This window comes from Mesitornis unicolor, unplaced genomic scaffold (assembly GCF_000695765.1).
Source record: "Mesitornis unicolor isolate BGI_N332 unplaced genomic scaffold, ASM69576v1 scaffold2919, whole genome shotgun sequence".
Taxonomy (NCBI): Eukaryota; Metazoa; Chordata; class Aves; order Mesitornithiformes; family Mesitornithidae; genus Mesitornis; species Mesitornis unicolor.
In genome coordinates, this window is record NW_010206364.1 from 1 (window position 1) to 27462 (window position 27462).

General features: G+C 37.1%; 1 protein-coding gene across 1 annotated transcript; it reads right to left on the minus strand.

Moving 5' to 3' along the window:
* Nucleotides 1-58: 58 nt before the first annotated feature.
* On the minus strand, nucleotides 59-27189 carry DICER1 (dicer 1, ribonuclease type III; the record flags this gene model as incomplete). Its single annotated transcript, XM_010191705.1, has 22 exons — nucleotides 27122-27189; nucleotides 26154-26254; nucleotides 19222-19414; nucleotides 18149-18311; nucleotides 17577-17707; nucleotides 17328-17462; nucleotides 16354-16514; nucleotides 15396-15564; nucleotides 13631-14103; nucleotides 10134-10266; nucleotides 8908-9150; nucleotides 8656-8810; nucleotides 7854-7986; nucleotides 7307-7382; nucleotides 6064-6203; nucleotides 4084-4263; nucleotides 3053-3266; nucleotides 2541-2694; nucleotides 1786-1968; nucleotides 1376-1481; nucleotides 1099-1274; nucleotides 59-849 (listed from the first exon to the last, which is right to left on the minus strand). Coding segments are annotated over exons 3-22 (4060 nt in total), but the record flags the coding sequence as incomplete, so codon positions are not given.
* Between the last annotated feature and the right edge of the window lie 273 nt (nucleotides 27190-27462).

A 27462-nucleotide genomic window follows, 5' to 3' on the forward strand; every position in this document is an offset into this window, starting at 1 on the left:
TATATATATCTCTGGCTTGTTACAGCATGCCTTTTATGTAATATCACTGAATTGTTACTACTTACTTTTTTGCTTCTCATATATGACAGCCGTCCCTCATGAGCATCAGGGTAAGTGCAAAACAAGTATGTAGTGATGGCATGCTTTAAAAACGAATCACCAAGCATTTCTAGCCGCTCCAGATTAAATCCATCGCTAGCATTTGAAAGAGTCAAAGCTTGAAGAATGAGACCAGGGTTAGGACCGAGAGTTTTTGAGGAGTACCCACTGGAAGGGTTCTTTTCAGTATCTGCTCTGTCTTTTGAAATATTAATAGCTTTTGAAGTACTGGTGGTCACTGCCATTTTGGGGCATCCATCTGAGGTAGATCTGTTAGCATTTCCATCAAGGTATTTATTACTCAGTAGAGTACATTCATTGCTGGGCTTGGGCTGGTTCTCACTGCTGTGTAAATTCTGAATGGGATATGAGGTAGTTGGTTGTACAGGTATTTCCTGCCTGCAGTAATTCAGCTGATTTCCTTGGCAAAAGTCTCTGTTAACTAAATCACAATTGCCATTGGCAAGGTTTTTATTGTAAGAAACACCATTAATTGCTGCAAGTTCTGCCGAGACATCAATTTGGAGTTTACTGGGTGACTCATTGAGCAATGTTCTGTAACTCACAGACATTTGGTCATGGTTTTCTGCAGAAGAGGTTCTGTTAGCACCTTGATGTGCAGCATTTTCAGGGACTACAATTGTGCTGTGCTTACAGTAATTTTCATTCTCTACTAAAGAGGAGTTAGGAATAGAGATGAAGGATTTGCTGTCAATAGACTTTTTCCATCCGAAGTCCAAGTTAGGATATCTGTAAAGATACATGCTGATTTTGTTAAAAAAGTAAGTATCACAAGACAGGAAAACTATATGCACATACATGTTTTAAAAAAAGCCATGTTCTACTAACTTCACCATTCACAATCAAGTCTTTTTAGACTACGTTTCACTGAAAACTGACATGAGTTAAACAAAGGGATTCAGTTTTAAGTTCATGGCAGTAATGGTCTTCGCTTTGTTTTCCAATGAAGTCAGATATCATAGTGAAAAAAATACATGCCTGAAATCTGCAGGAAGTGATTTAACCCCTACACCAGCATCAGTGGCTGTCTGAGCTCTTAGTTCCTCTGCTGTCAAAAGGCAGTGCAGGCGATAAAGTATGCTGGGGAGGCAAACTGCTTTTCTCCACAGTGATGCTGGAATAGGATGTATCGCACAGAGCTCTGGAACCAGTATCTGGGGAGCGGAAAGGGGAAAGAAAATCATTTTACCTGTAAAGGCAGTCGTCAGAGCACTCTCATGAGATAGGCGACTTGAATTAGATACTTCTCTTTTACCTGCTTATTCTGCAAACTTTCCCACTTTGCTTTCCTCTTCTCAGCACTGCTCAGTGGAAGTGCTTTCCCCTTCTGATTCAAATGGCGAGGAGTCAAAAGATTAAGTCTAAAAAACATGTGAAAATACTTTAATGTAAGTACATGCTTAACGAAAAGAACTTACTAGCCTAAACTTTCTAAAGTGCTAATTTAGTATAAAGCTGTAATGCTTTATGAAGTGACAGCACAGTTATCTCTGGAAAAAAAATGGACTTAAGATATAGTTGTTATAATGTATGTTAAATACTCCTCAAGAAAAATATCATTATTTTGGAGGTCACAGGCCCTCAGCTTTATCCCTAATTCAAATCAAACAAAAGGCACTTTATTGCCAAACTACAAACATTAGACACAACTATGACTGTTGTTACCTTGAAGATGTGTGGTCCACATCCAGCAGCGGCTGGTTGAGATTGGTCAGGTCAAGATTATATTTTGTTTTATAATATTCAGCAAAAGTTTCATATTCAGGGGAAGGGAATTTACTGAGTGGAGTAAGATCAGTGTATACATCAGCTACATAGAATCGATGTGGCTGATCAAAATTTCGATACCTGAAAAAAGATAACATAGGGAATAATTAGTCTCCACAAAAAGTCTCCACAAAAACTACCAATTCTGGAGAACCTTTGCACATCCACTACATAAAATGATAAATTTTTCCTCTAAATACCACTCAGTAGAAAGATTCTTTTAATTGGTCTTTTTCATTTGTTAATTTTTCCATCTACAAATAGCATATCTCCTTTAGCAGGCCTGTGGTGCCAATAAGCAGTAACCAGAGAACACAGTTCTCACTCAATCTTCCAAATTAGAATTGGTTTCAGTAGGCCAGTTCTTGAAGTCACCATGTTTAATCAGAACACCACATCAGTTTTGGTGTGAACTCTACCATTCCTAATAAAAAGGTAATGAGTCTTGGGAGGTCTAAACATTTAAATCATACTATATAAGATTAGCTATTAACTACAAAATAACTTTAAATTATTTGAGATGTCACTGTACCTTCAGATTAACAGCACGCATTTCTTACAAGCAATTCTGCTGCAGATACTAACATGTTCTTATTAAAAGTGTTTGTATAAATACAATAGGTACAAACCTAACGTATGTATCCAGTACTCACCGTGGAATGATAACCGCATCCTGGTAATCTTCTAACTTGAAAATAAAAGGCATTTCTTTTGTATATTGTGTACTGGGAATGCCTGTACGCGCCTCAGATTTCTCTATGTCTTCCATAAACTTAAAGTCAATGTCCAAAGTGCTGGAGTCATCAACTTAAAAAAGGAAAACGCATAACTTGGTTATTCAAGGGAGATTTTCCACGCTGGGCTTTCCTGGGAAGTTGTAAATTACAACTTTTTTTTCTATACATACATTTCATAATTCAAAAAAAAAAAAAATTAAAAGGAGACATACACGATTTTAGAGCCTTATGGGAGCTGAAACCTCCTCTAAGTCAACTCAATCACCAAGTTAAAGCTAATTTGGAATTGTGAAGAAGTAATAAAAATAACTACCACAAATGGTATTATTTCTACAGCTAACACTTGAAATGTAACACAAACATTAACAAATGTACTGCTAAATGTGTATTTAAAGTGAGTATTTAAAAAACAAGAGCTCTGCTCTTACCAACATTAAGAGGTAGAACACAATAGGCTGAATCAGCTTCTGTGGGTTTGAACTCTAGTGCAGGTTTCTCGAGACGAAGAATATGTGAAAAAATGTACTGGTGGAGTCGCGTTATCAGCTCAAGCATTTGCAGAGACAGAGTAAAACCAGATTTCTTAAGTTCAATAGATATTGTAACCTCTCCAGAACGAGTATACACAGGAAAGTGAGGAATCTAAGTTAGAAAAAAAGAAAAACAACAAAAGAAATCAAGAGAGAAAATCCAGAGTAGGATTCCTCTACAGAGTACCGCTTGTTTACTACAGATACTGAGGTAGCACTTGTCTGATCCCACAGCAAACTGCATCGAACTGGAGCAGAGTTTTGACCTTTTATGACCTTCAATTACATACAGGATTTTGAAGGCCTAACGAATGATATTTAATAGCTCTTGTGTTTTACAGCTCTTGTCTTTATATAAGATCAAGTAAAATTTGACATCTTTTTCATTATGGAGGAAGAAACATATAAACAAGCAAACTGCCAGAAATGCCACCTTCTGTGGACAACAGAAAATAAAATGAAACAAAATCTTCCTCAGCTGAGTCTCATTCCCAGAAAATGTCTTTCTATTCAAAATTTCCCTAAGCAAGAGGTGCCAATTTCAATTAACATGGCCTACTTCTGCTGCAGACACTGAAATGCCTTGTCACTACAGCTTTTCTATAGATAAGGCAGTGCCACAGGCCATCACTCTTATTGTACCTTATACAAAAAAAGGAGGAACATTTTGAATTTGCCACTGCAAAATAGTAAAAAATAAAGCTGCAAAACAACAGTTTGGAAAAAAATATAACAGATGGTTCTATCACTAAGGACAGAAAATGAGGTGGTGACTGGACTGGATGGGTATGATTGCTTATTTTCTGGAGGTTACTTGATACAAGCAGCACTTATGGTCATTTCCAACTCTTCAATCTGGGGGTGGGGAATAAACGGAAAATGACAGGTTGCAAGGCAAGTACAAGAAGAAGAGGTGCTAGGTGCATTACCTGAGGTATAGGTTTGGCTGTCAATATGCCAAAACATCTTGTTGTATCCTCAGGAGGATATAGCTTTCGTCTCCTGAAGTTGAGCTCATCAGGTAGAGGAGTCGTTAACACCATCCCTATTACATACAAGTAACAGGGCTGGTCAGGTTTGGGGTAACTATCCCTCAAACATTCTGGAATCTAAAAATTATAAATAAAAAAAAAGAAAACATTAACATGGTAAAAATCAGCAAAATTCACCTAAGGACTATTCTTTAAACAAGCCTTCACATGTTTATTGGGAACACATCTTCCTATTTGCCAAGAGGCACCTTCCATTACCTCTCTAAATTGTCTCTGTATCTACCCTGTGGCAGAAATGCAAATCAAACTGTAGAACACAGACCATAAATACCATAAATGCTTCACCATAAATATCACTGCAGTTTTGACGCCAGTTTCCATATTTAGCCAGTAACTCTAGAGCGCACTTTACACCCAAGGTCTTTGAACCTTAACAGTAGAAGAAAAAACGAAAACAAAAAACGTGCATGCACAGGAAAATCCCTGCACCCCAGAAATCCAGCTTCTTGGATTGGCTTGGCTGAACTTACAGCTTCATTAACAATGAACCTTTTCCTCAACAGAACTGTTGAAAACTATCAAAAATGTTTTTTATACACTTGGTACAAACACAAGATTTGCTACACTGCCCCTTTACCCAGGCACTACAGAAGTTTTCTAATAGCAATTCTAGCTCACAGATGTGAATACTCACAACAGCTACAAGCATTTTGAAACTCTGCTGCTTGTATTTGTCATAGACCTTAGGAAACTGTGTTTTATGTTTGGTAGGAGTTCATTACTTTATAGGTCTCACAAATGCTCCTCCTGTTTATCTAAACCTAAATTGCACTACATGTAGTCCTGGATTTTAAAGTTACGCTGTAGCAAAACGATGGCCTTGGCTCAATGGAAAATTACTCATAAGTTTAATAACTATATTAAGCCCAAGAGGATCTTGTAGACCTTAAACAGTTGCCAAAGCCTCTTTTCCAGATGTGTAAAGTTGGGACAAAAGCAAGGGAAAGTATTCTTGGATTCTGTATTAAAAAAACAACCAAGAAAAAATGATGCATCACTTGACAAATCAACTCCTCTGAATGAGAGATACCATAATCATGCGTTTTATGAGTCACCCCTATTCCAAAAATCACTAGTGAGGTAAGAGGACTGAGAAAGGCGCTCGTAACAAGAAGCACCAAGAAACACTGTGCAAAGACTCTTTGTGAAGTTTCTTATCTCCATTTTCTCTTCTTTTTGAAGTATTTGGCATTCCCCTATAAATCCCATTTAATTCTACAAACTGATGTGGCTGAAACCTGTTGTGACAGATCTGTGGATAAGTCACTTATGAACGCAGAGCTGTAATGAGTATCTTACATTACACTTTTAGCATATTAAGTACAATATTTAGAACTATTTTTAAAGTAAAAAAAATTAAAAAGTATATTTATTTGGTATTGTAAGATTTAAACCAAAAATTATGGAATTCTGTATTTGATCGGTAAAGTCAACAAACTAAACCAAGCACAAAACAAAAAACAAACAAGCAAAACTGTCTGTGTTTAGCATCTGGCAGATAACTTTGACCCCTTGGGCATTTCCTTCAATCTTCAAGTATTTGTCTAGAAAGCCAGTAATTCTTCCTTTGCTCTAGTATATTTACCACAGAACTCAAAGTTTTTACAGCTTATTAGTGCAGGACAATTTTTCCTGATTATTAGTATTATACTGGGCAAATACAGTCAAGAAGCTTTAGAGAAACTACATTCTTTGAACTACAGGCACGTTTCCTGAGCATATTCAGGTAAAGGTGCAAGTTTCCATGCAGTTAAAATTGCAAGGTATTTCCACTAGAAATGCAAGATGTATCAGTGAAGAGTTGGCAATTTCATCTTCTTATCAGTACACGAAGCGTTTGCAGTGAGTGATACTAACAGCTTTAGGATAGCACTGTCTTCGTTTTGTAGAGCCTGGCCTTCCTGGAACACTGGTTTCTTCCTCATCGTGTAAATCCAGCTCCTCCTCATATTTAACCGTTTCTTTACCAACTGGCATCAAATGATCATCCAGTTCACCTGAATATTATAAGAGGACAAAGAAGTAGCGTCATGCACATAAAACCTTGTCTTCTTCAGATGCTACGCAGTAGATGTGATTGCTCATGGCAACACCTCACCTAAGTTCTTAGACTATACTTAGTACTGCAAGGCTTCAAAAGTGTAACTTTGGGGAGTGACATTGAATTTTTGTCAAAATACTTATTTATAGTAAAAATCGCTGAAATTTTAATCTAAAAAAAATTCTATGATGAAAATATCAAAGAAAAAGAGACTCTTCTTTTCACCATAAAAAACCACCAGTGACTGAAATACTAATTTAAAAATCACTCACGTGGGAGCTATGCCAAGAAAGAGAACAGTTACATTCCTGTATCATTCTAGAAGGGGAATTACTACTGTTGAATGTGCACTCTCAACACTGAGCTGAGCCATCAGGGTGTTATTCTTGGATACATTTATTGGTATGAATTCAGTGATCAAATGTTTTAAATCAGACAGGAGAAAAAAAAAATACAAACCCCAGACCTACAAACGTTTTTTGCTTAAAAGATACATAAATACTTCTGTACTTCATCAAAGCACCCCTAACACTCCACAACAAAGAATATGCTCCATTATACCTTATAAGAGACAGGAGAGTTGAAATACTCCTGCAATGTCCTATTTTTGGAATGTTACTTATGATACAGTAGAGAGTACAATAAATTTAGGGCTGCCCATTTTAAATTCTAATTTGTTAAAATTCACTTTAAAAAAACACGTGCTTTTTTGGCTGCAGGATGTAGCCCCTGACTCATAATCAAAAGCTTCTAGAGAACAAGACCCTTCTCCCCTGTATTAAGTATATTCAATGCCAAAATTTGTGTGCCTTCTATTAACATTGCATTTGCTGTTTAAGAAAAAAACATATTAAGTAACAATATTTCCCTGAAAAATTTACCTTCAGCTTACCAGGTGTAAGGTGTATTAGTAAGTACACAATCATATCACAAAACAAGGCAAGAGAAAGGAAGCTACAATAGATGGCTACAGCAGAAATGTGTAACATCTGTACCATGTCCAGTTTCTCAATTGTAAAATACTCATTACCAAAGAGGTGTTGCTTTTCCAGTCCTTACCAATTTTGTGCAGTTTTTCACAGCAAATAAGAGCTACAACTCTCTCAGCCAGTCTTGCACAACTCATTGGAGGACCCTATGAAACATTTAAATAATTCTTAAAGACTTTGGTTGATTAGCACATTAACAATCATACATTTTACAATTAGTTTAATTTAACACAAATGTATTAAGTAAAATTACACTGACGATAGCTTTCTGAAGATATTCAGGCTTTTTTTTTTTTCCCAAAGTTTCTGAACTCAATGTACTGTTGATCAAAACCAATAAAGGACATTTTCCTACAACTAATACATAAATGTGTGAAAAACCAAGACACTGGTAAGAATACCTGAATATTTTTGCCTCTGGAATAAACAGCAATTGCCAGAAAACATACTACAGCGAATACAAACAGGTATCGAAATACAGTTACAGAGCACAACACAGGAAAAGAAAAATCACCTATTTTCATGAAAAACAATGAAACCAATTCTAGAAATGGCACAGACGCATCTATACCAACATAATCACTTATTTCCCTGCTTTACCTTCCCCAGATACTTACAATAATCGATGCTCGAAGAGGCGAGTTGATTGGCAGGTAGAGAGTAGAGTAAAATGTATGATCAGGTAGTTCTCGGGTTTTACACTTGGGAGCTAGGTGCGTGAACGGATCACTTGGTAATCTAGCGCAGTACCTAAATGGACAAAACATTTTACAAATCATCAAAACCTGCAAATTGAAACCTCCACACATTTCAATGGAGTCTTGCTTTACTCATGTAAATATTAGAGAAGATTATTTCAGGCCATACTGAGCACTGAAAGGGTACACTGACTCATATTCAACTGACGGCTGAGCAGAAGACCTCCAAGTGCTTTACTACACAGCAGGTCTGTAGTAAGTTGGTCCCAAGGTTGTAAATGCACAAGACTATTCCATCGCAGGTACCAGAGTTAGCATTTGCCTTTGTTTAATCTCCTGAATTTACTGTTGTGCTGTTGCTATTACAAACGTGAATATTAGAACTGGAAGTTTTTACTGCAGTTTTAACAAGCTGCTTTTTTTTTTTTAAAGCTACGTTGTCAAGAGCTGGTTTGTCAAAAAGAAATCTTACCACTCATTTTGAAACAGAATGCTTTCAGAGCAGCTTGTATTTAAACTGGGATCACTACCACTGAATTTATTATCAGAGCTAGAACCTCTGTGGGATAAAGAGAAAAAAAAGCAAATCATTCCTTCAAATGAGAAAATCCTGTCAAGATTCCTATGAAGAAATGTGCACAATGCCCCAGTCCATGTTTCCATGTTGCAAGACAAAGAAAGTTTTTATTCAAAGATGTAAAAAAAGGAATTTGCTTCTTACCTATTAATATGTCCAATAGCAGTGTTAATAGTAACTCTCGGACTGTTCTCATCTGGCCTCAACACATAGGGTGGAAACACATCATCGTCGTCAACAATGGGTTCAGTTTCGGTTTCATTGGCATCAACAGATTTTGAGCATTTGTTTCGAAGGATCTTAAAATTTCAGGAAGAGAACGTGATGAGAGATTTTTCCCTTAAAAAATACTATGATAAATTTAACAAAACCAGGCACGTTCCTTTGATGTCGTACCTTCTCGATTGCTTTGTATGTCTTCAGATCTTCTTCAAAGCTTTTGATTTTGTCTGTATCTGCTAACATGATGTAATTGGAGATGGGTGCTCGAGCTCTGCCTTTGGACTGCACGTAGGAACGGTATTCTGTGGGCAGATCAAAACGCACCACCAAGTTGCATTTTGGTATGTCAACACCCTCTTCTACAATACTAGTAGCAATAAGTAGATTGGTCTCATGTGCTCGAAATTTTCTAAGAACCTGCAAAGGTAATGAAGACAAATTGGAGAGATCAGTCTGAGACCTGTTTCCATCATCAGATCATCAAAAGCCAATAAAAACAAGGAGAGTGGACCAGACATTCCAAAAACTTGTATAAATATGCAGACATAAAGCTATTACAAACAAAAAAATCTTTTCAGAAACACAGTAAGACTGTTTATCAGAACAGGCAGATTTCTAGGAATCAAACGTGGTATGGGGAATTACATGAATCCAAGAAGCTACCACAGCCAGTAGCAAAGGAGAGGATCACACCTATTTATTTACAATTTTTCAACTATAGTCTAAAAAAACATGCTGCTTTCAGGACAGCATCTTTTCCAACCACTTCCAAGGTTGAAACATGCTCGGGGCAGAGGGAGAGCACATTCTAGAGCTGGTATTTCTAATATTTATACTCATAACTACGCAATAATAAGGAAAGCTTTGGAGTGCATGTGTGTCTGGTGGGGGGCAACCCAGCTGGAGGTGAGGGATCACTGCATTTGATTTGAAAATATCATGCGTGCTTTAAGTGAGGTCAAATTCATGGGGTTTTCTATTTGTATCGTTTAATGATTTACCAAATTCACTTTTGGCAAAGATAAATATCAAAACCAGCTTAACTGCTGAAAACGTCAGGAACCTTGATTTTCTTTATAGTATTACTGTACTAATGTAATCCAATGGAGAAAAAGTAGACGGCTGATGATGTGACTAGATCTAAACATGATTTTACATGAAGCTTTAATTTCATGTAATGTGACATAGCAATGTCTCTAAACATGCCATTTTTGTTAATGAAGAACGTGTGTATCTCCAGTGATTATGCATATCTGTTAAACCAAGGGTATTCCCTGACCTTCCAATGACTCTGCCTGTTGCTTTGTTTTGTTTTTAAAGACTCACACACAGCCACACAAAAAGATAAAACAAAAGGTTCTGAAGGTCCTGTTAGTTTCCATTATTTTTCTGGAAGCTACCTCTTCCTGTTTTCTGAATTCTACTTCCATCTGCTTGTTCCGAGGCTGGTTCTTGCCAATGCCATGTCCAGTTATAAAATTGCTACTGATGTAAGCCAGTTCTGGATCTTGCTTGCCAGCTTCTTTTATCAACCTAAAAATATTACACGTGTTTTTAGAAGTCACACAACCCAGAAAATTGAAGACAATCTTTTGTTTGCAAGACCTACATTAAAAGAAAAAATGGAAGCATGACAATTAAGCCATGCTAACACATGAACTGACTAAAACCACTGGTTTTCTAGTGAAAATCTCTGTAAAGATAACGAAAGACAGACTGCATGCCTATACTACATAAGCATGCATGCATCACACGCATTTCAGACCTATCATGGTAAAACCAGGTATTTTTAAACCAATCTATTTCTCTAAGGCTCCCTGTTGTTAAGGGACCCTACTCACAACTACAGTAGTTCATCTTATTTTCTGTAAATTATGACTGATTTTAGCAGAAAGACCTGTAAGTGCTTCCTCATAAAGTGTTTCCTCATTATAAGGTGATAATTTTTAGGTTAAAACATAGGTTTATTCTCCTTAATATTAAAAACTGTATTTTGTTCAGGTATACTAATGACAAAATGCTGACCTGTTTTTTGAAAGAGTGATGCTCAGCCTACCCAGTGAGATGTTTACTACTTCTGAAATTAAACTAAGTGTATCTACAGCTGGAGGATTTAATCCAGTTCTTTAAAAGGAACACTGAACAGGGAGGTGAGGATGCTCTCAGTTTATTCCCCGATGTCCTGTAGGTTACAGAAGCAGAAACACTGGTTTCTGCAGTGTTTTGACTTCATAGCCAAGGTAGAAGATTGTTCATATAAATAATGCACTGAATCTAGAACTAGGAATTTATGATTTAAGAGCATAATTACATTATGCAATCAATCCAATTACGCAAGAGCATGCTTAGTTGATCTGTTTTCACCATGGACAGAACCTGGGATTTCTCAACCATAGCAAGTTTTGGGGCAGCAGAGCCAATAAAAATCAAGGGATCATATCAAAAAAATAATTCACATCCCTTGCAAGTGTCACTATGGCCATCCCAGTACCACTCTGCTCCTAACACACCCACCGCGTGCATTACCAAGTGCTCCTCATATCCCAGGGACAGCCTGGCTCTGTGTACCTCCAAAATAATTCAAACCTTTCCCAATTACATCTCTGGCACTTCTGCTGTGCCAGTCCCCAGCTACAGGGATGAACTGTGAGCTGCTGCCAAACCAGATGGAAAATGCAAAAGTTCTCCCTGCCCTTTGAAGTCTCTTCCCTTTCCCTGGTCAATGTTTTAAACAAGATTTAGGGAAACATAAAACACATCGGAGACTTCCATCTTTTGCAGTCTGTCAGGACTGGAATGGACAGAGATTATAAGCAAGAGAATGGTAACGTGGCAAATAGCTTGGTATCCTAATGGAAACACAGGAGGATCCTCCTGTACTACAATGAATGTGATTTCTTAGTTCAAGGCTAAACAGATCCATGTTTCTGTGCGCAGTCTAGGCTCTTGGGACAGGCGTACTTAGAAAGTATGGGTTCATAACTACATAAAACCCCTATTTTTTAAAATATTTCTTTTTCCACATGATGTTTCTGTCAAGTCACACAGCTTCAGTTTGAGCACCCTACCAAGCATTACAGAAATGGACAATTAAAAACATCTGAACAAACATTTTGCTCAGGTCTTAAGAAACATTCAAGACTTCAACCTTGTGGATAAAAAAGCATTATTAGTGGTAGGTAACAGGTGGTGCTTTTCAAATAGACACAAAAACTGCTGCTTTCAGACCCCTCTCTAAGGCAGCTGAGAGGCACCGCAATGAGAATGGAAGGAAACTGGGCTTCAGAAAACATTTTCTCTTCTGAAAAGGAGCTTATAAAGAAATCAGATCTAATTACTGCGTCAGAAAATTCCTACCCATTTCTCCCAGAAAGTACAACACATGCCATGAATTCTGCCCTTCCTCAGCCAACATGAACTATGGACTTCATAAAATGGCATTCTGGTCTCTAAACATTACCACAATCAAATATATTTTAAGAAAAATGACATTTCTGCTTTAACTTAGTTCTGTTAAATGATCCAGGTATTTTGAGACCAGGTGGATGACATGAGGTAAAAGTGTTTCGAGACTCTGCTAGCCAGCTTTCAGAAGGGAGTAAAAAGTTACATATAGTTTTTCTATTTTGCTACCAATAAAGGTGCCTAAAGCTTAAAAATGGCAGAATTTGGTTACCTATTTGATCTACACACCATATTCTGTCAGGTTCAACAGCAGTTAGGATACAGTAGAGTGCATAAATCAGCCTACAAGTATGTACAGTGGAAAAAGAGTACATTTTAAAATCACACTCTTAACTTAGAGAAGAAAAAAAAAATCCTAATTCTGTTCTCTCCCTGTGGGATAATGAAATACTCACTTCGGCTCAGCTAAAATTTATCAGAATCTGTTAATGTGATTTCTTCAGGAGTTATTAACAGAGTATGTTCATTTCACTGAATGGCATATTTATGTAAACATAATTAAAGGAGAAGAAAAAAATACAAAGTTCATAAAAACACACAGGCAAGTGTGCAGATCAAAGATTCCATTATGACTACTGATCTGGGCAAAAATGGTAACAGTGGAAGGGTCAGATTCAGAGGTATCCAGAATGCAATGAACAAACTGCACAGGACACTTAGCACACTATCAAAAAATACCCAAAAAGACCCCAAATCAAGATAGGCGAATAAATCAGATGTCACTCATGGTTTGTGGAAAACAGCATTTAACAACTAAGTGTTCTGTATCACTAACACGGATCACATTCAGGAACAGAAACTGATAAGAAACTGGAGTACTGCTAAGTGTATCTTGGCAAATATTCCAGGGTTCATATTTTCCTTGGTGGAAACTGTAAGAAAGTGCTTAGTGTCTGGCTGAACAGGCCTTTTATAAACACCAACTGTTCAAGTAGCACTGGTAAATCTTAAAGAGATATTTGTGCAAGGGTAAATTTGATTTTCTGCGGACTTGGATCATATAATAATGTGATTCACTACGGCAATGGTAAAGTTTCCAGAAGCATTGCACTCAGCAGGTTAGTCTCCAGCACCCATTGCAAATATAAATTTAAAGTCTGATGAAGGCATATCAATATATGGCTATTTTACATTTTAAGTACAGTATTTCACATTTTGCCTTCTAAATAAATCAAACTATAAACTCAGGTCCAAAACAAGCCCTTGAGTACAATTTTCAAAGACTCCTGCTTTTCCCACCCATCCCATGCATACCTAGCCTGACTTGGTTTTTTGGTTATTCTTTACGCAGACCCAGCACGATCTCTTAAACCAACTTTAAGACAGAAAGTATATGACAATCCCTACATACTCATAATATTAACATTCATGTGCTGGCACCTGAGTCTGCCAGCTTCTTTTTCAAAATTATTTTTAAAATAAAAAGCTTTACCTATTTAGAACAACTGCCGTGTATCTTCTCTCCACAAAGATAATTCCACATAAAATATTAGTAAAGGGAGATGGGAAATTAGTCTCTGGCTTCTCTTTCTCCTCAATTTCTTCATCCTCATCATCATCTTCAGAATCACTCCAAGACACGTAATTATCCTGATTCCTATTGTTATACCACTCAACACTTTCAAACTGCTGCCGTTCATATGGTTTATATTTGCGCAAGATTTCAAGCAGCTTTATTACTTTTGGGGTTACAAATTTCAGGTCAAGTGAGGCAGGCGAGAAGTGCTCTTCACAGAGTGCATGTATTTTCCTTAGGAAAGTGTCTGTAAACAATAAAAATTTCCTGTGCAGCTCCTCTTGTTCGTGCTTGATATACTTCTGCAGCTCCCGCACCATCATCCCAGCTACCTTATCTGCACACCAGGGTCCCAGAACAACCAACACAGCTCGACAGTCTGACAGTATCTACAACAAATGAATTCAAGTATCAGTTCAAAGAGTACATTCATCAACTAGTCACTTAAGACTGGGATCCTGTTCCTCATATATATCAATGTTCCTCAATTTTTGCAAGGATTATGACAATTGTTCTACTAGAAAACTACTTACAAGTCTGCTTTTGTGATTTTGGTGACCTAAGATAATTATGCTAAAAAAGAGAATGTGTCTTGAGGCAGCTAGATTAACAAAGCAGAAATAAATATCCTTTATATTAAACATAGAATTAATAAAATAAATGCTTTACTAGGCATTTTTACTTTGTTTGTTACTGATACTTGCCAGGGTTTCAAAAGTACCTAAGTACCTAAGTTCAAAAGTACCTAAGCTGTACAGCAGCCTTAGGGTAACCATAGCAAGTCAAGCCTCTCAAAGGAAAAAAAAAATAGGGGTCTGTATGTGTGGGCGGAATAGGAAAACCAGAGAGAACTATACCCTACTCAGGGAGTACAGCCAGGAGTCCTTATATACTTCAGCCTATTTCATTTTAAGTTTAGCACAAAAGCAACCAGCTGTGATAGGCTGCCTTATGTAGCATCCTTCCCACTGGCCCAAATAATCTTTTTCTGCACAGCATCAGTGTGCTGGGTTTCTAAGAATGTTGTACCTCAGGAGCCAATTCCAAACCACAAAGCCCAAGAAGGGGAAAAAAAGCTGCTGGCACCCAGGGCCCCACATGTGACAGGTCTCTGCTCAATACACCAAGCCCTCTGGACTCTAGTCTGTCATCTCACACAACAACATAGGGACAAACACATAGAAAGGTAAGGGCAAGCTTGAGGTTCAACTTCCATTCCAGCAAGGTGTACATCTATGGCTGGAATTTTTGCCTGAATTCTTACTTTATCATCTTTTAATACAGCTGGGTACAGTTTTTCCAAATACTTCCCGAGGTACTATTTCCTCTTCTCTACTGAATTATTCAAAGGTCATGGGAGACTGCGAAGATGTCAAATTCTTGACTTCAGAAACAAGAGTGCACAACATCAGAGTGCAGAATTATTTCACTGCCTCAAGCGAATCTGAATGCAAGACTCCCAAACCAGATGAAGTTCTAATCAGTGGTTGACATTCAAGCCTCACTCATTTATAAGGAGATATATTGCACTATTAGTGAGCACAGAAATCAAGAAGTCTTTTTGCTCAAATACTCTGGGCTGGCTTGCTTTGAATAAAGAATAACAGTGCTTTGCTTTGGCAAAGAATAACAGTGGTAAGATTTCTGTTCTCCAGGTTTTCACATAGCTTAATGTCCTTACCTGCTTAGAAATTAATGTAGAATCTCTCTCTTTTGAATGTACAGATATGTTGCAGTCATTAAGAAAAGTTAGCGCTTCATCCAACTCCTTTAACAATCTTCCATACAATCCACTTTTGTCAGTATATGGTCCACAGTCTACAACAATCTCACATGGCTGAGAAGTATATCTTAATTGAGGGCAAAGATCAAGTTAAACACAGCTTCTGCAAGTCAGAGCTATTTCAGCCTGTTAAGGTTATACAGCAAATTACAACAGCAACAGGAAGTGTATTCAAGTACATTTCTTTCCCCAGAACGAATGAATAATGATTAATAGTTACAGACTTAAATACTCAAAATAAAAAAACCTCCACCACCCCAAATACTAAGTAATTTCATTCTAAATTACTGCTCTTTCTAATATACTCCCTAAAAAGAAGTTTAGTGTCACTATGTTAATTTCAAATACCAGAAAATTTAAGGCAAAGCAAATTGAATTTACTTGACCATCATCTTCACGTTTGGTTTTCCAAAGTGTACCATTTTGATATGCCATACAAATTACATCCACATAATGTAAATTTATGTCTCTGTATACACTTAAACAAGTTAATTAATTATTGTTCTTGAATGACAGAGCTGTAAGTGACAAATTCTTAAAAGCAAATGGTTCACCTAAGCTCAAAAAATGCATTTAAAAAACACACCCACGAAACACCTGTTCCAGAACATGAAATAACCATCTCTGACTTTGTCTGAAACTCAGGTCATACAACACGGTACAGCTGGGGCAAGTGCTACATATCAATCATTTCACACTAATTTTCTTCTAACATTCCCTCCTCACCTCAGATAGAATTACTGCCATCACACGCACGCAAACTTCCCTAAAGTTTCAGAGGAAGTATTTGTACTGTTTTCTCTATCCAAGGTGAAAACACAGGCATCAATTTAGCAGCCATAGCTGTACAACTTACCTGTCTAAGACCACCAAATCAGTTGCAGTTTCAGCATTGCTCTTTAAAATTCTCTCCAGTTTCTGGATCTTCTCCTCTAGCTCAGCAGGATCACATTTCCCATTTAAAATGGAAGCTGTTAATCCCAAGATCCGAGGACACGATGGATAATCCTCACAGATCTGTGAAGCAAAAGAGAAAGAAATACCTTAGAAAAGTTATCCTGCAAATCTACCTCCAAGCTGGCAGACTGCACACTTAGATGCGTGGTTGGAAAGTAGGATTTCAATAGCAGGTGCTGGAAAATGAACCAAACGTTGCATAATTATTTTCTTTTCTATTGACTGGAACTTAAATTAAAAATTGAATAATGTTTAACAGCTATCCTCTTTAAAGGTAAATATTTACAGTGTGGAAAAACACAAAGAAATAAACAGCATTTTGCAGAATATATATATATTTTTACCACGTAAAAACTAAAGGATCATCTAAAAAAAAAAAAAAGACTCACACTCTGGTTAAGCTTGAAGAGAGATCTGGAAAGACACCTATGGCACAGTGTATTGTATAACCCAAATACCACATGCAGCTAAGAATAACCCAAAAGAGCCCTACAAACATCTTTAGAAATCAGTATTTTAACAATAATAATAACTTATCAGTACATCCCATTTCCAAACTCAAATATTTTACCAGTGAATTTACAAAATTCCCCTAATTCCATGAGTTTAGCTTCTCTTCTCTGTTTATGCCAGATTTTTCTTTAATCCCCACTGTAAAATACAGTAAACACATTATTTTTCTATCTCATAATATCACTTAAGTTTTAATTCATTACAGTATTTTCACAATCCTAGAACATGCTAAAATATGGTTCTACTGATACTTCCCCTTGGTAGCAAAAGCTGACTTAAATGGTTCTCACTTCTCCATCCCTCTTATTCTACTCCTCCTCCTCAACCAAGTATGAAAACATTTGTGCAATGGAAACCCACCTTCATAATTTCGCGGTAAGGGTGATCCTGGATTGCAAGATGGCACTCATCGAACACCAGAAGATTAATATTTGACAGGGATAAATACTCATTCCTCAAAACAGTCAAAGCAACATGACATGTCATAACCAGAACCTGGATTGAAAGGAAAAATAGAAACACGTCAGTATAAGAAAAGTGCAAGCTTCTGAGCAAGCCTAACGTACTTTAGGCTCTGTTTTTATTTCCAGCTTATACTTAATACTTTACCTGATGCTTAGAGAATTCCTGACTCCACTTCTCTTTTGTCCACGATTCAGTTATCTCTAAACTTGAATACTCTCCCACTTTGAGATCTGAATGTGTCCTGACAGCTGACACTTGTTGAGCAACTTGATTTGCTTAAGAAAAAAAAATATTAAAAAACCTTAATCACATAAAACACTTGTCATACATTAATTTTCAAGATGTGTGTCTGATTACCTAGCACCATGTTTAATAAGCTGATCCTTAGCTTAGACTAATGTTAAACTAGGTGTACACAGCAACTGCCTCCATGTGAAACCACAGTAAGGAAACAGACTGGTAACTAAATTGCACTTCAGATTCTGTGTCTTAATTTTAAACCAGGAAACAGAAGATGTCATGAACAGGTCGTATTAAATGGATTATAAGCAAAAGATGAAAGGTGTCACATTCTTCAATCAGTTTAGCATCCCTGCTGTTGAAGACTTTATGCAAAAGTTTCTTCCAACTTTGCTTTCACACAACTTCTATTAAGGAATATTCCATGCACATATCAGCAGCGTGTTTAGGAACTCTAAGTATGTTTTTCCTCTTACCTGAGTTGACCAAGAACACAGTTCTTTTTCCATTTTTGTTGAAATCTCCCCTGATCTGATAGGACAGCTCTTTAGTGAGTAGTACTGCAATAAAAGTCTTCCCTGAGCCAGTGTTTAAGCAGACTATTGTATTATGATCCAAAGCTGCTTCAAGCAGTTCAACCTAGGTGTAAAAAAATAATAATGTCCTTACTTGGCAGCTATGCACTGACAAAGCTATAACAAATAACACAAGTGGTAAATAAACTACGGACAAGTCAGTAGAGATCTTTCCAGTGCCAGTGAATGGACTCCTCTCTTTCAAAACAATGTATTGCCACAGTATTTCATATACTCTAAATCTAAAATCCTTTCGTATCACAATTTGCTGCAATTTTAAGTAGCTTTCTATCTTTTTGACACATGATTCTGTTGCTAGATACACTGTGTGAAGAAAGAAACCAGAGATTTGAAATGTATCTGTATACATCAATTCAGCCAAATTAGCAAGTATATTCGCTCAAGGTGACCTAAGCTTTTCAGTAAGATCAACCAAATGCTGGCTTTTGGGCACCTCTGCAGTGCAAAGAGAACCAAAATTCTAGAACTCAGAAACAGCTTTCCTTAACAAAAGGAAAAGCAGAGTGCCCTGATGGCGTTTTCTGACATTACTGAGCTGCTTTGACCGGTATGTGAACCAAAAATCAAGATTTAACATGTATAAGACAGAAGGTCAGAGAGGGAAAGGGGAAAGAGACACTACTGTATACATACAATGGAGATGCACAGTGTAACGTTTATTGGATTTGCTCCTAACAGCATTTTGCAGAGAGCAGCAAGAGAAGACTCAGAAGTTGTTCTGCTCGTTAGAGCAAAGGGAGAAGAGGGACTGGGGGTATTACCAATGTAGAACACAGCCAAGCTGAAGAGCAAATCCACAATTAACTCCCAACAGGTGGAGCTGCGAGAGAGCTATGCCTACACCGTGTGCACTGCTGCACGCTCTCCAGCTGCTCTGGTTCCTCTTCTTCTTAAGTTAACGGATATAATTGTACTTTTTTCTGACATTACTGCATTAGCATTATCAAGGGTACCTGATATTTTCTTGGCGTATAAATGTTATCATGAATTGCTTCTTGTTGCCATGGTAGTCCAAAAAATGGACCCATTGGGGAGGAAGCAGGGGTCATGAGCTGCAGTCCCGCCATGCTGAGGGATTGCAAAGCAGGGCTTCTCATTCATTCATCCAGTGTTTCTTTCATTGCATTTTTGTTCCAGCACAGCCTACTATGAGAAGAAAAAGAAACAGTATTAGATACAGTCACACTATAAAGCAAGAAGAGAAAATTTACTCTAAGGACATTACTCGATTTTCCTTCCAGTATATGCTAAGTCTCATACAATTTTCAGCTGAAAATGTTAATTTTAAGTTTACAGGCACTTTTGCACCTCAAGATGAGTGTGTATCAAAGTATCAAAGAAATTCAAAAGGAAAAGTAATTTATGGGGCAAAGCTTATTCTAGGCATTTGGATTTGCACTCACACATTTCAGAATAAAATCCCACTTATGTTCTGACAGAATCCCTTTTAAAGTATCTTTAAGAACAAATTTTTTAGAATAAAGCTGGTTGAGCTTTACTTCAGAAAAAAAGAAAGACTGATCTTCTAGAGCACAGGCATAAACACCACATTTTCCATTTCTCTTTCCAATCCAAAAAAGAGTCCCTACGACCCATCAAAGCTTTACATACACACATGCAACAGGAACTTTATTCTAATCAGTGGAAAAAGAGCAGGAACTACACAAGAACCTCAGCATTTTCAAATCAGAAGAGTCTGATAAGGTTATCTGCTTAAGGAATTGGCAGAGTTATTATAACTAACTGCTGATGACTCTGACAAGGACTAACGGAGAAAAGGAGCCTTATCGGGGTAACAAACAATTTTCAGAAAGATATTCTAATTGACAAAAACCCAACCATTCACAGCTTAATGGAAAGCACTTTCCTGCTAAGGCTATGAAGTTGTCATTACTGGAGGTTTTAAGAAATGTTCCCTACCTGCCAGAAAGTATCAAAGGAAAAACAAAACAAAACAAAAAAAACCAAACCAAACACCCCAAAGCATCACTTCTGCCTTGCCCACAGAAGCTGATTAACACCTGATGATACAGAAAAATATTGCTTAAGTATAATATGAACATACTGCATCAAAATCTAAGCAATTTTAAATACTTTCCCCCTTCAGATCAGATAGCTATCATATTTGACACAGTATTTCCAAAAGTTCATTTTCCTCAAAATTCTTAGAAGCTCTACACTCATTTTAGCATCCAACTCAAAAGGAGAAATGCACAAAACTGACAATGCTCTCAAATATAAACATTAATTAGAAATACATGAGGACCAGCTAATTATCATCTTATTGCTTAGACGTGTCCTTGCTTTTCTATGTAACAGGAAAGTTGTTGAAATTTTGCAAATGTGCAGTAGGGAAAAAAACCAGAGACAAGTATAATACAGCATTTAAATAAAATATTAACCACTCATGGTTATGAGAAACCACTGCTTTGAGAGATTACAAATAAAGTAGTGCAATTTAAATCAAAAACAATATTCATTTAGTTCTGTACCAAGATGAAATTGTATTTACCATCTGATTGTACCATACTGATTTTTTTTCTAGTTGCTTTTGAATGAATCTCCAAACTCATGCAAATCTTCTCATTTATTTTTCAGTCCTGCAACCTAAGCTACCGTTTCAGGCTGAGTCTTTCAGATTATCTAAACAGATAAAATGGATCAAATATGATACTGCTTTATTTAGCTGCAAATAGAAAACACCACAGTCTACACACATCATAAAATCAGTAACACATCATTATTCATCTCAGTTATAATGCAAAGAGACTCCTGTAGAATTTTAAATTGTTTTTATACATTTCAAACAATCCCTACGAGCACATGCAGGCTCTGGTCTAACTGAACTGGTAACTTCATAGAGCGCTCAAATGCAGCACAAATAAAAGATGGTTTGGTTCAATCCCCCTTTGGAGCAAGTGGCTTCATGGCTCTTCCTCTACTGGGACTCCACAGCTCTGGACAACCAGCAGGAAAATGAGTAGGTGCCACACAGATGAACGTAGCAAAGATCATAATCCTTGGCCTTCTGATCTGTTTGTACAGCAAATGTTCTGCTGTCAATGAGGGTGTCACTGATCAAATTAAATCACTCACACAGCAAGGACAGCAGTGATATGCAAACCTCCCTAGCCACTGGTAGAAAGCATCTGGAAACTGGGCACTGCTAACGTAAGTCAAGTTTTTGTATGAGCTGACAGCTTAGGTGGATGAGAGCAGGGAGAAAACACAGAAGAACACAGAAGTCTTTATCATGACTACAATATTTCATTTAAATGATCTCAGGTATGCTCCTCTACTTAAATATGGCAACTGATGTGGAAGAACAGTTAGTGTTTGCCTTGTTTAAAATGAGACCTGGTCACAGTCCTATCATCACTGCTCAAGGCTGGAAGGGACCAGGTAAAAAACCCAAATCTTTTGCATAACAAAAGATAAGGCTGATTCCCCTTATCTAAGCCCAGCCACTTCACTTTTGTAAATCACTTTAGATCAGCAGTGCCTCCTCTTTCTTTCCTATTCCACCTATTTTGTGTTTCTTTTCCAAATCATAACTACAACTTCAGAAACATATAAAATAGCTACATGACATCTCCAGTAGGGAATAAAGGGAAGAAAACCAACCTTATTTGAGAAGGCTGCTAATGAAAAACAAGCATAGGATCTAATATTTACAAATATGTGTATCTCCTTTGCTGCACACCTCACGACAGTGATACCAGGTTAGCTACCCCACTGCAAGAAGCAAGGGGATCCATACTTACACACGGTTCCAGCTTGATCTGGAAAAGCTGTGAGACAACATACACGCTGAACTACAATTCTGGTGTCTGTGTATCCTCATGAAAGAGGACAGAGTACAATCATTTCCTCGAGATCAAAAACCATTCTCAGAAAAACCCTTTGAAGTGCAAAGGAAGAAGTACACCCACATTTGTAACTTGAAAAGGACACACAAGCAAAACAGCATTGCCTGCCCACCTTAACCATACCATTATTACCCTGAAATCTGACAAAAAAGAGGAGAATTTTGCTATGATAAACTGCCCAATTAACCAGCAAAATAACAGAGTTAGCTCACAGGAGGTAGAACACAATAGCTTAAATGCCCTTCGCTGTATGCTAACTCGGGTAGAACAACAAAGTTCTCCTCCCTAAACCACCAATCCTAATTCTGCTATGCTAAAGTGTCCTAGTCCTGGCCTTTATTTGAATTATTTGTACTGGAAGTATAAAAGATCTGACAAGATCAACCTCAACGTTATTATGGGAGTAAGCCAGAATAATGAAGTAATTGTATCATTCCAAGTCTCTATTTCAAAGCAAGGAAAAATATAAAGTTGTTCAATAAAGGAAAAACAGTACAGGACCATCTAGAAATAAAAGGGGTTAACGTATCTACTTGAAGAACAAGTTTAAAATTGAAAACATTTGAGATCTAAGTACACGTGTTCAGAGTTTGTGGACAGAAGTCAACTAAACCCAGCCAATGGAAAGTGTCTGGCAGGGAAGCTGAAAAAAACGAGTGAGTCCTGCTCAGCCAGTGCGAGTAACAGAGATACCTGCTGAGATGTGCCATTTTTATCCACTGGATTACTCTAAAAATTAATAGGTCAAATCATAAGAACTTGCTGAAGCCAAATCTGGAGGGAGAAACACAGGGAACAAGTCCTGCTGCCTGCAGCTTTAGCCCAGGCTACAGAAACTGGACAATGCAGCACAGTGCCCAAGCTTATCTGTACTCCTAAAACAATCCCAAAAGGTGCAGTTTTAAGGCCATTAATCTCGACAGTTTTAAGAGCAAAACCCACAATTTGATGTCCTTTATTTAATGCACATTTACGTGAACAGAGAGTGAAGTGCAGAGCTAGAAGTAACTCCTAGCACAAAAAGAACTTTATTTCAGAAGGGCACGAGGTTGGAAATGAAGAGCAAGCGACACATAGCAGTTTCTTCCAGCCTACAGTAATTCTGCAGTGATTCTTTACCACTATTTACATGCACAGTATGTGATATGTTCATACCACACTAATGCAAAATTACAAATACCTCCTCTGAACAACAAAGCACTACTGCCACGTGCAATGTATTTTATCTGCTTTCTCCACCAACGCTGATTTGTAAATTTGTACCCAATATAATCCTTGTGATACAGAAGTTATTTCTAATGCTGTAGGTTTTCATCTTTGCCCAGCAGTGTCTAACTTCCCCTTTAAAATCATGCTCAGCATCAGACAAAAAAAAAAAAGTTAGTCTTAAGGAGTGGGGAAGAAAAAATCCACTTACTCTAAAATAAATAAACCACAATCTATGCAAAAAAATCTTAATAAAATTTTGCTGCCTGAATATTCTTTTACACAAACACCTAAAGAGTCTGAATAGCATATTCTTTATATGTCCAAATGCAACAGGAAACTTGCTGAAAGATCTAACACAGAAAATTCTTACTTGGGTAATGGGGGTGGGGAGAAGGAAAACCATAAAATACTACAAATAAAAAATACAGAGCAGAAAATAAATATAAAATGTTAACTTACAAGATGTAAAATAGTCACTGAAGACGTTTCATTCCAACTACTGCAGAAGGCTGCACAAAGTGACTTCTACTTACACTAGAAACATTCAGTGGCAAGAACTGTTTTTGCCCAAGCAAAGGTCAATACAGAAGATTCCTACTTCGTCTGGTTTCTAAACGTGTTTCTAAAAGTACACTTTTGGAAAGGATTTGACTTCTCCTGTGATAGTCCAAAAGCGTTACAAAACTGTATTCTGTGAGCATTACTCCTCTAACTTCAGCTCTCTTAGAGACCTTAAAAAACCCACATAAACACACCCAGCTTTTATGTGGGGGAAACAAAAAAGTCCCAAAACTCAAACACCTCAGAAACAAGTGAAAAAGTTTAATTTCCATAGAAAAAAGGTTTTTTTCCCCTTTATTCAACAACTGACATCTAGGATATTTTGAAAATGAAGCATTGATATTTCTGCTCCCAAATCAAAATTCAAAGTTTCTAAACAACATCATTCAGCTCAGAAGGTCTGAAGTAAGGAAATCCTGTCAAACAATACTATTCAAGATGAATCAGAAAGCTCTTTTATATTATAACATACAACACAGCCGCACAAGACACTCTTACCTGCTGTCCTTCAAGGACCTTCACTACAACCATTACCTAATAGCAGTTTTTCTATACGGTCTTATAATATTCTTAAAAGGGGAAAAAATTATTTATATTCCATATAAATCCTTTCAAGGATTTATTTACTTCCTTTCAAGAAGTGCAAACAGAATGCATAAGTGCTTACAAAGCTCAAATGTAAGCATTCCAGTAAGATCCAAGTTCCCTGGGTTTCCTAGCACAGTCACCCATATTCATTGTGAATGCTCATCTTGAACTGAACATATTTATTTATTTATTCTATTTTTCTGATACAAAACCAGTGTAACAGCACAAGCAGGACTTCCGTCTCCAATAGCATACCACGATGTACCAAAGCAGCAAAGGCTGCTTTCTGCTGTTCAGAAGGGTTTCATTAAAGAGCTTATTACATGAAGATTACGTTGAGGCTCTACATTTGAATGAGCTGCTTCTGAAGCATTTCTACAAGCAATGCAGCATGGTGAACTGCTGGAATTCCTGGCAGACTGCTCCTAAACATCTGTCTATCGGAGAGAAATGGAGTCCAACCTGACACTCAGCAGGCTCAGAAAAACACACAACCCCTTAAGTCCTTCATCTCATGTGCAGACACCACCATGAGCAAACCTGGATTTGAGGCAAAAGCCTAATAAACACTTTCTGTTGCAATTATTCTGTGTCCACAGAGCCAGCAAGACACGGTTCACACCAACAGTTATGCTGCTGGACACTGTAACAGGCTCTAAAGCAAAAGGATTCTATCACTATGTATCAGCACAACACACACGGGTTTTAGGGTATTTACCAGTACAGAGATAAAACGGGAAAACAAAAATCTGTTTTCTTGCGTATCTATAGTGACACCAGTGCATGAAGCATTCAGAATAAAAGTTCAGAAAGGGGATGTTTCTCCTACAACAAATGCAGACATGCAGTCAGAATCTGGAATAAACTCTTTATGTTTTAGAATGTGCATAAGGCCCTGTGCACCAGCCCTAACCATGGAGTTGTTTAAGCAGTGGTGTGGAACTGGTGCGATGCAGATTCCTCTTCTTTTACCTCCTGAACACAGAGAACAAGGGATAAAACGTGAAGTGGATGGCACCTAGGATGCAAGGCAAGGTGCGGACCAGTGAAACCAGGCACATTTAAGTTATCAAACCACATATCAACTTTTCCTCTACACAGCTTTAATCAGATAGCCTCTTTTCCTGTTTCTGCTGAACTCATAATTGAAACCGCAGCATTCTGCTGAGACTAAGACCTGACATTTACTTTCCTTACCACTTACTTTGTATCTCCTATCTGGAACAATACATAAATTCAATTCTATTTCCAACTCTTCCTATCTCCCCTCTTTCTGATTTTTTTTAATCCATCATATTTCACCAACACAACCACATTTGAATATAAAACCCACAAGAATTATTTAAACTCACACACAGCCTTTTCAAAAACTGAATAAACTTATAATCATATTCAGCTTCATAAGAAATATCAAAGTGTGTATTTCACGACAAACACCTTTTTTGTCTATGCCATTGCTGTATCTAAACGTTTAGGGATAAAATAAAGCAGCCACTTTCATCAGTCTTTGTAAAGAGTGACAGTAAAATGTCCATAACCTCACACATGGAAATTACTTTACTCTCTGGTCCTGAAGAAGCTTTATATGTAAACCAGAAGAACACAGTGAAGTGATACACAAAAACCTGTTTCTCCCATACTACAAAGTGTAGTCTTACCGTTTTAATTTCCGCAGTCTCTGTGTTTACGCTTCCCGAACTGCATTTGGACATCATGATATCAGCTTGTAGATTAATCACATAATTTGCAAGCTTCGGCTCTTAAAAACAAAAACAAAATCTTTGAACTGTAGAAATGGTTTGAAAAGAGAACTACAATAGCAGAGTCAATTGTAGCAATTCGGTTGCTTATAAACATTTAAATGTGTCAACCATACACTGTAACTTGCTGACAGAAAATGAAATATTAAAGTCCATCCTGAACATGAATTATTTTAGTTTAATATTAGAAACAATAAAAGAATGATTTTAAAGATAATCTATGGTAGTTTAAATGTGCAAGTAAACTGTACTTCCCTAACCCGATTTAACAGGTTGCTATGGTTAATAACTGCTTCATGTGAGAAAGAGTAGCAGCACGTCCTACATAGTGAAATTATGTTCTGTACCACTGTACTGCTTTTTCCATGCATATGTATTTTCATTTCACTTCTATTAAGTGTTATAAAAAAAATTATATCGGCATTCAAATACCTGCAAAGCATTTCAATTTGAACCCACAACAACCATTTCTTCCTAAGTACCTTAATGCATAGGTTCTTTAATAAAAGTAAAAAATATTGTGCAATTCAGAGAGTGATTTCCATAAAAAAACCATTTAGCTACAGAAGTAAAATGAGGACAGTCACTCATGACAAAGAGTTTCAGATACAGTAGCCATTCTATAAAACTACAACTTCAAACAAAAATACTTTATCGAAGCAGATCTATAATGTTCTCAAAACTCTAAAATAAAGAAATACATCATACATTCATCTAAAGTATGAGTTTTCCCAGACCTATTTTTTTTTTAAATCAATACTGAAAACTTAAATGCAAAATGGATCTTGATGAAAATTTCTACTCCGATCAGTTCCATAAAGCTAACAGGGACACTCCCAAGATTACTTCAGTATGTTCGTTTTTACCTCAAATGCTGATGCTGAGCTTTTCCAGAGTCTCCAAGCCTGTAATTTTGTTTCACCCTAGGTAACCTAAAAGGCAATATAAAAAGAGAGCATTTTAACATGAACTGCCATAAAAATCAATCGTGCCATGTGGTAGTCTGCTTTCTTGCATTTTAATATTTAGCTCTGTAGCAACAGCACATGGTCCTTCAAAATCTAATTATCATACGTCCTTTTCTGGCTGGGGATACAGACAGTCAGTGTCTGAAAGATCAGCCTTGGAGTGCTCAGGAGATATTTGCATATTCTGTTTTATCTGCTAAAGTAACTGCTAGCCCAGTCCAACTAGATTTACAGATTTC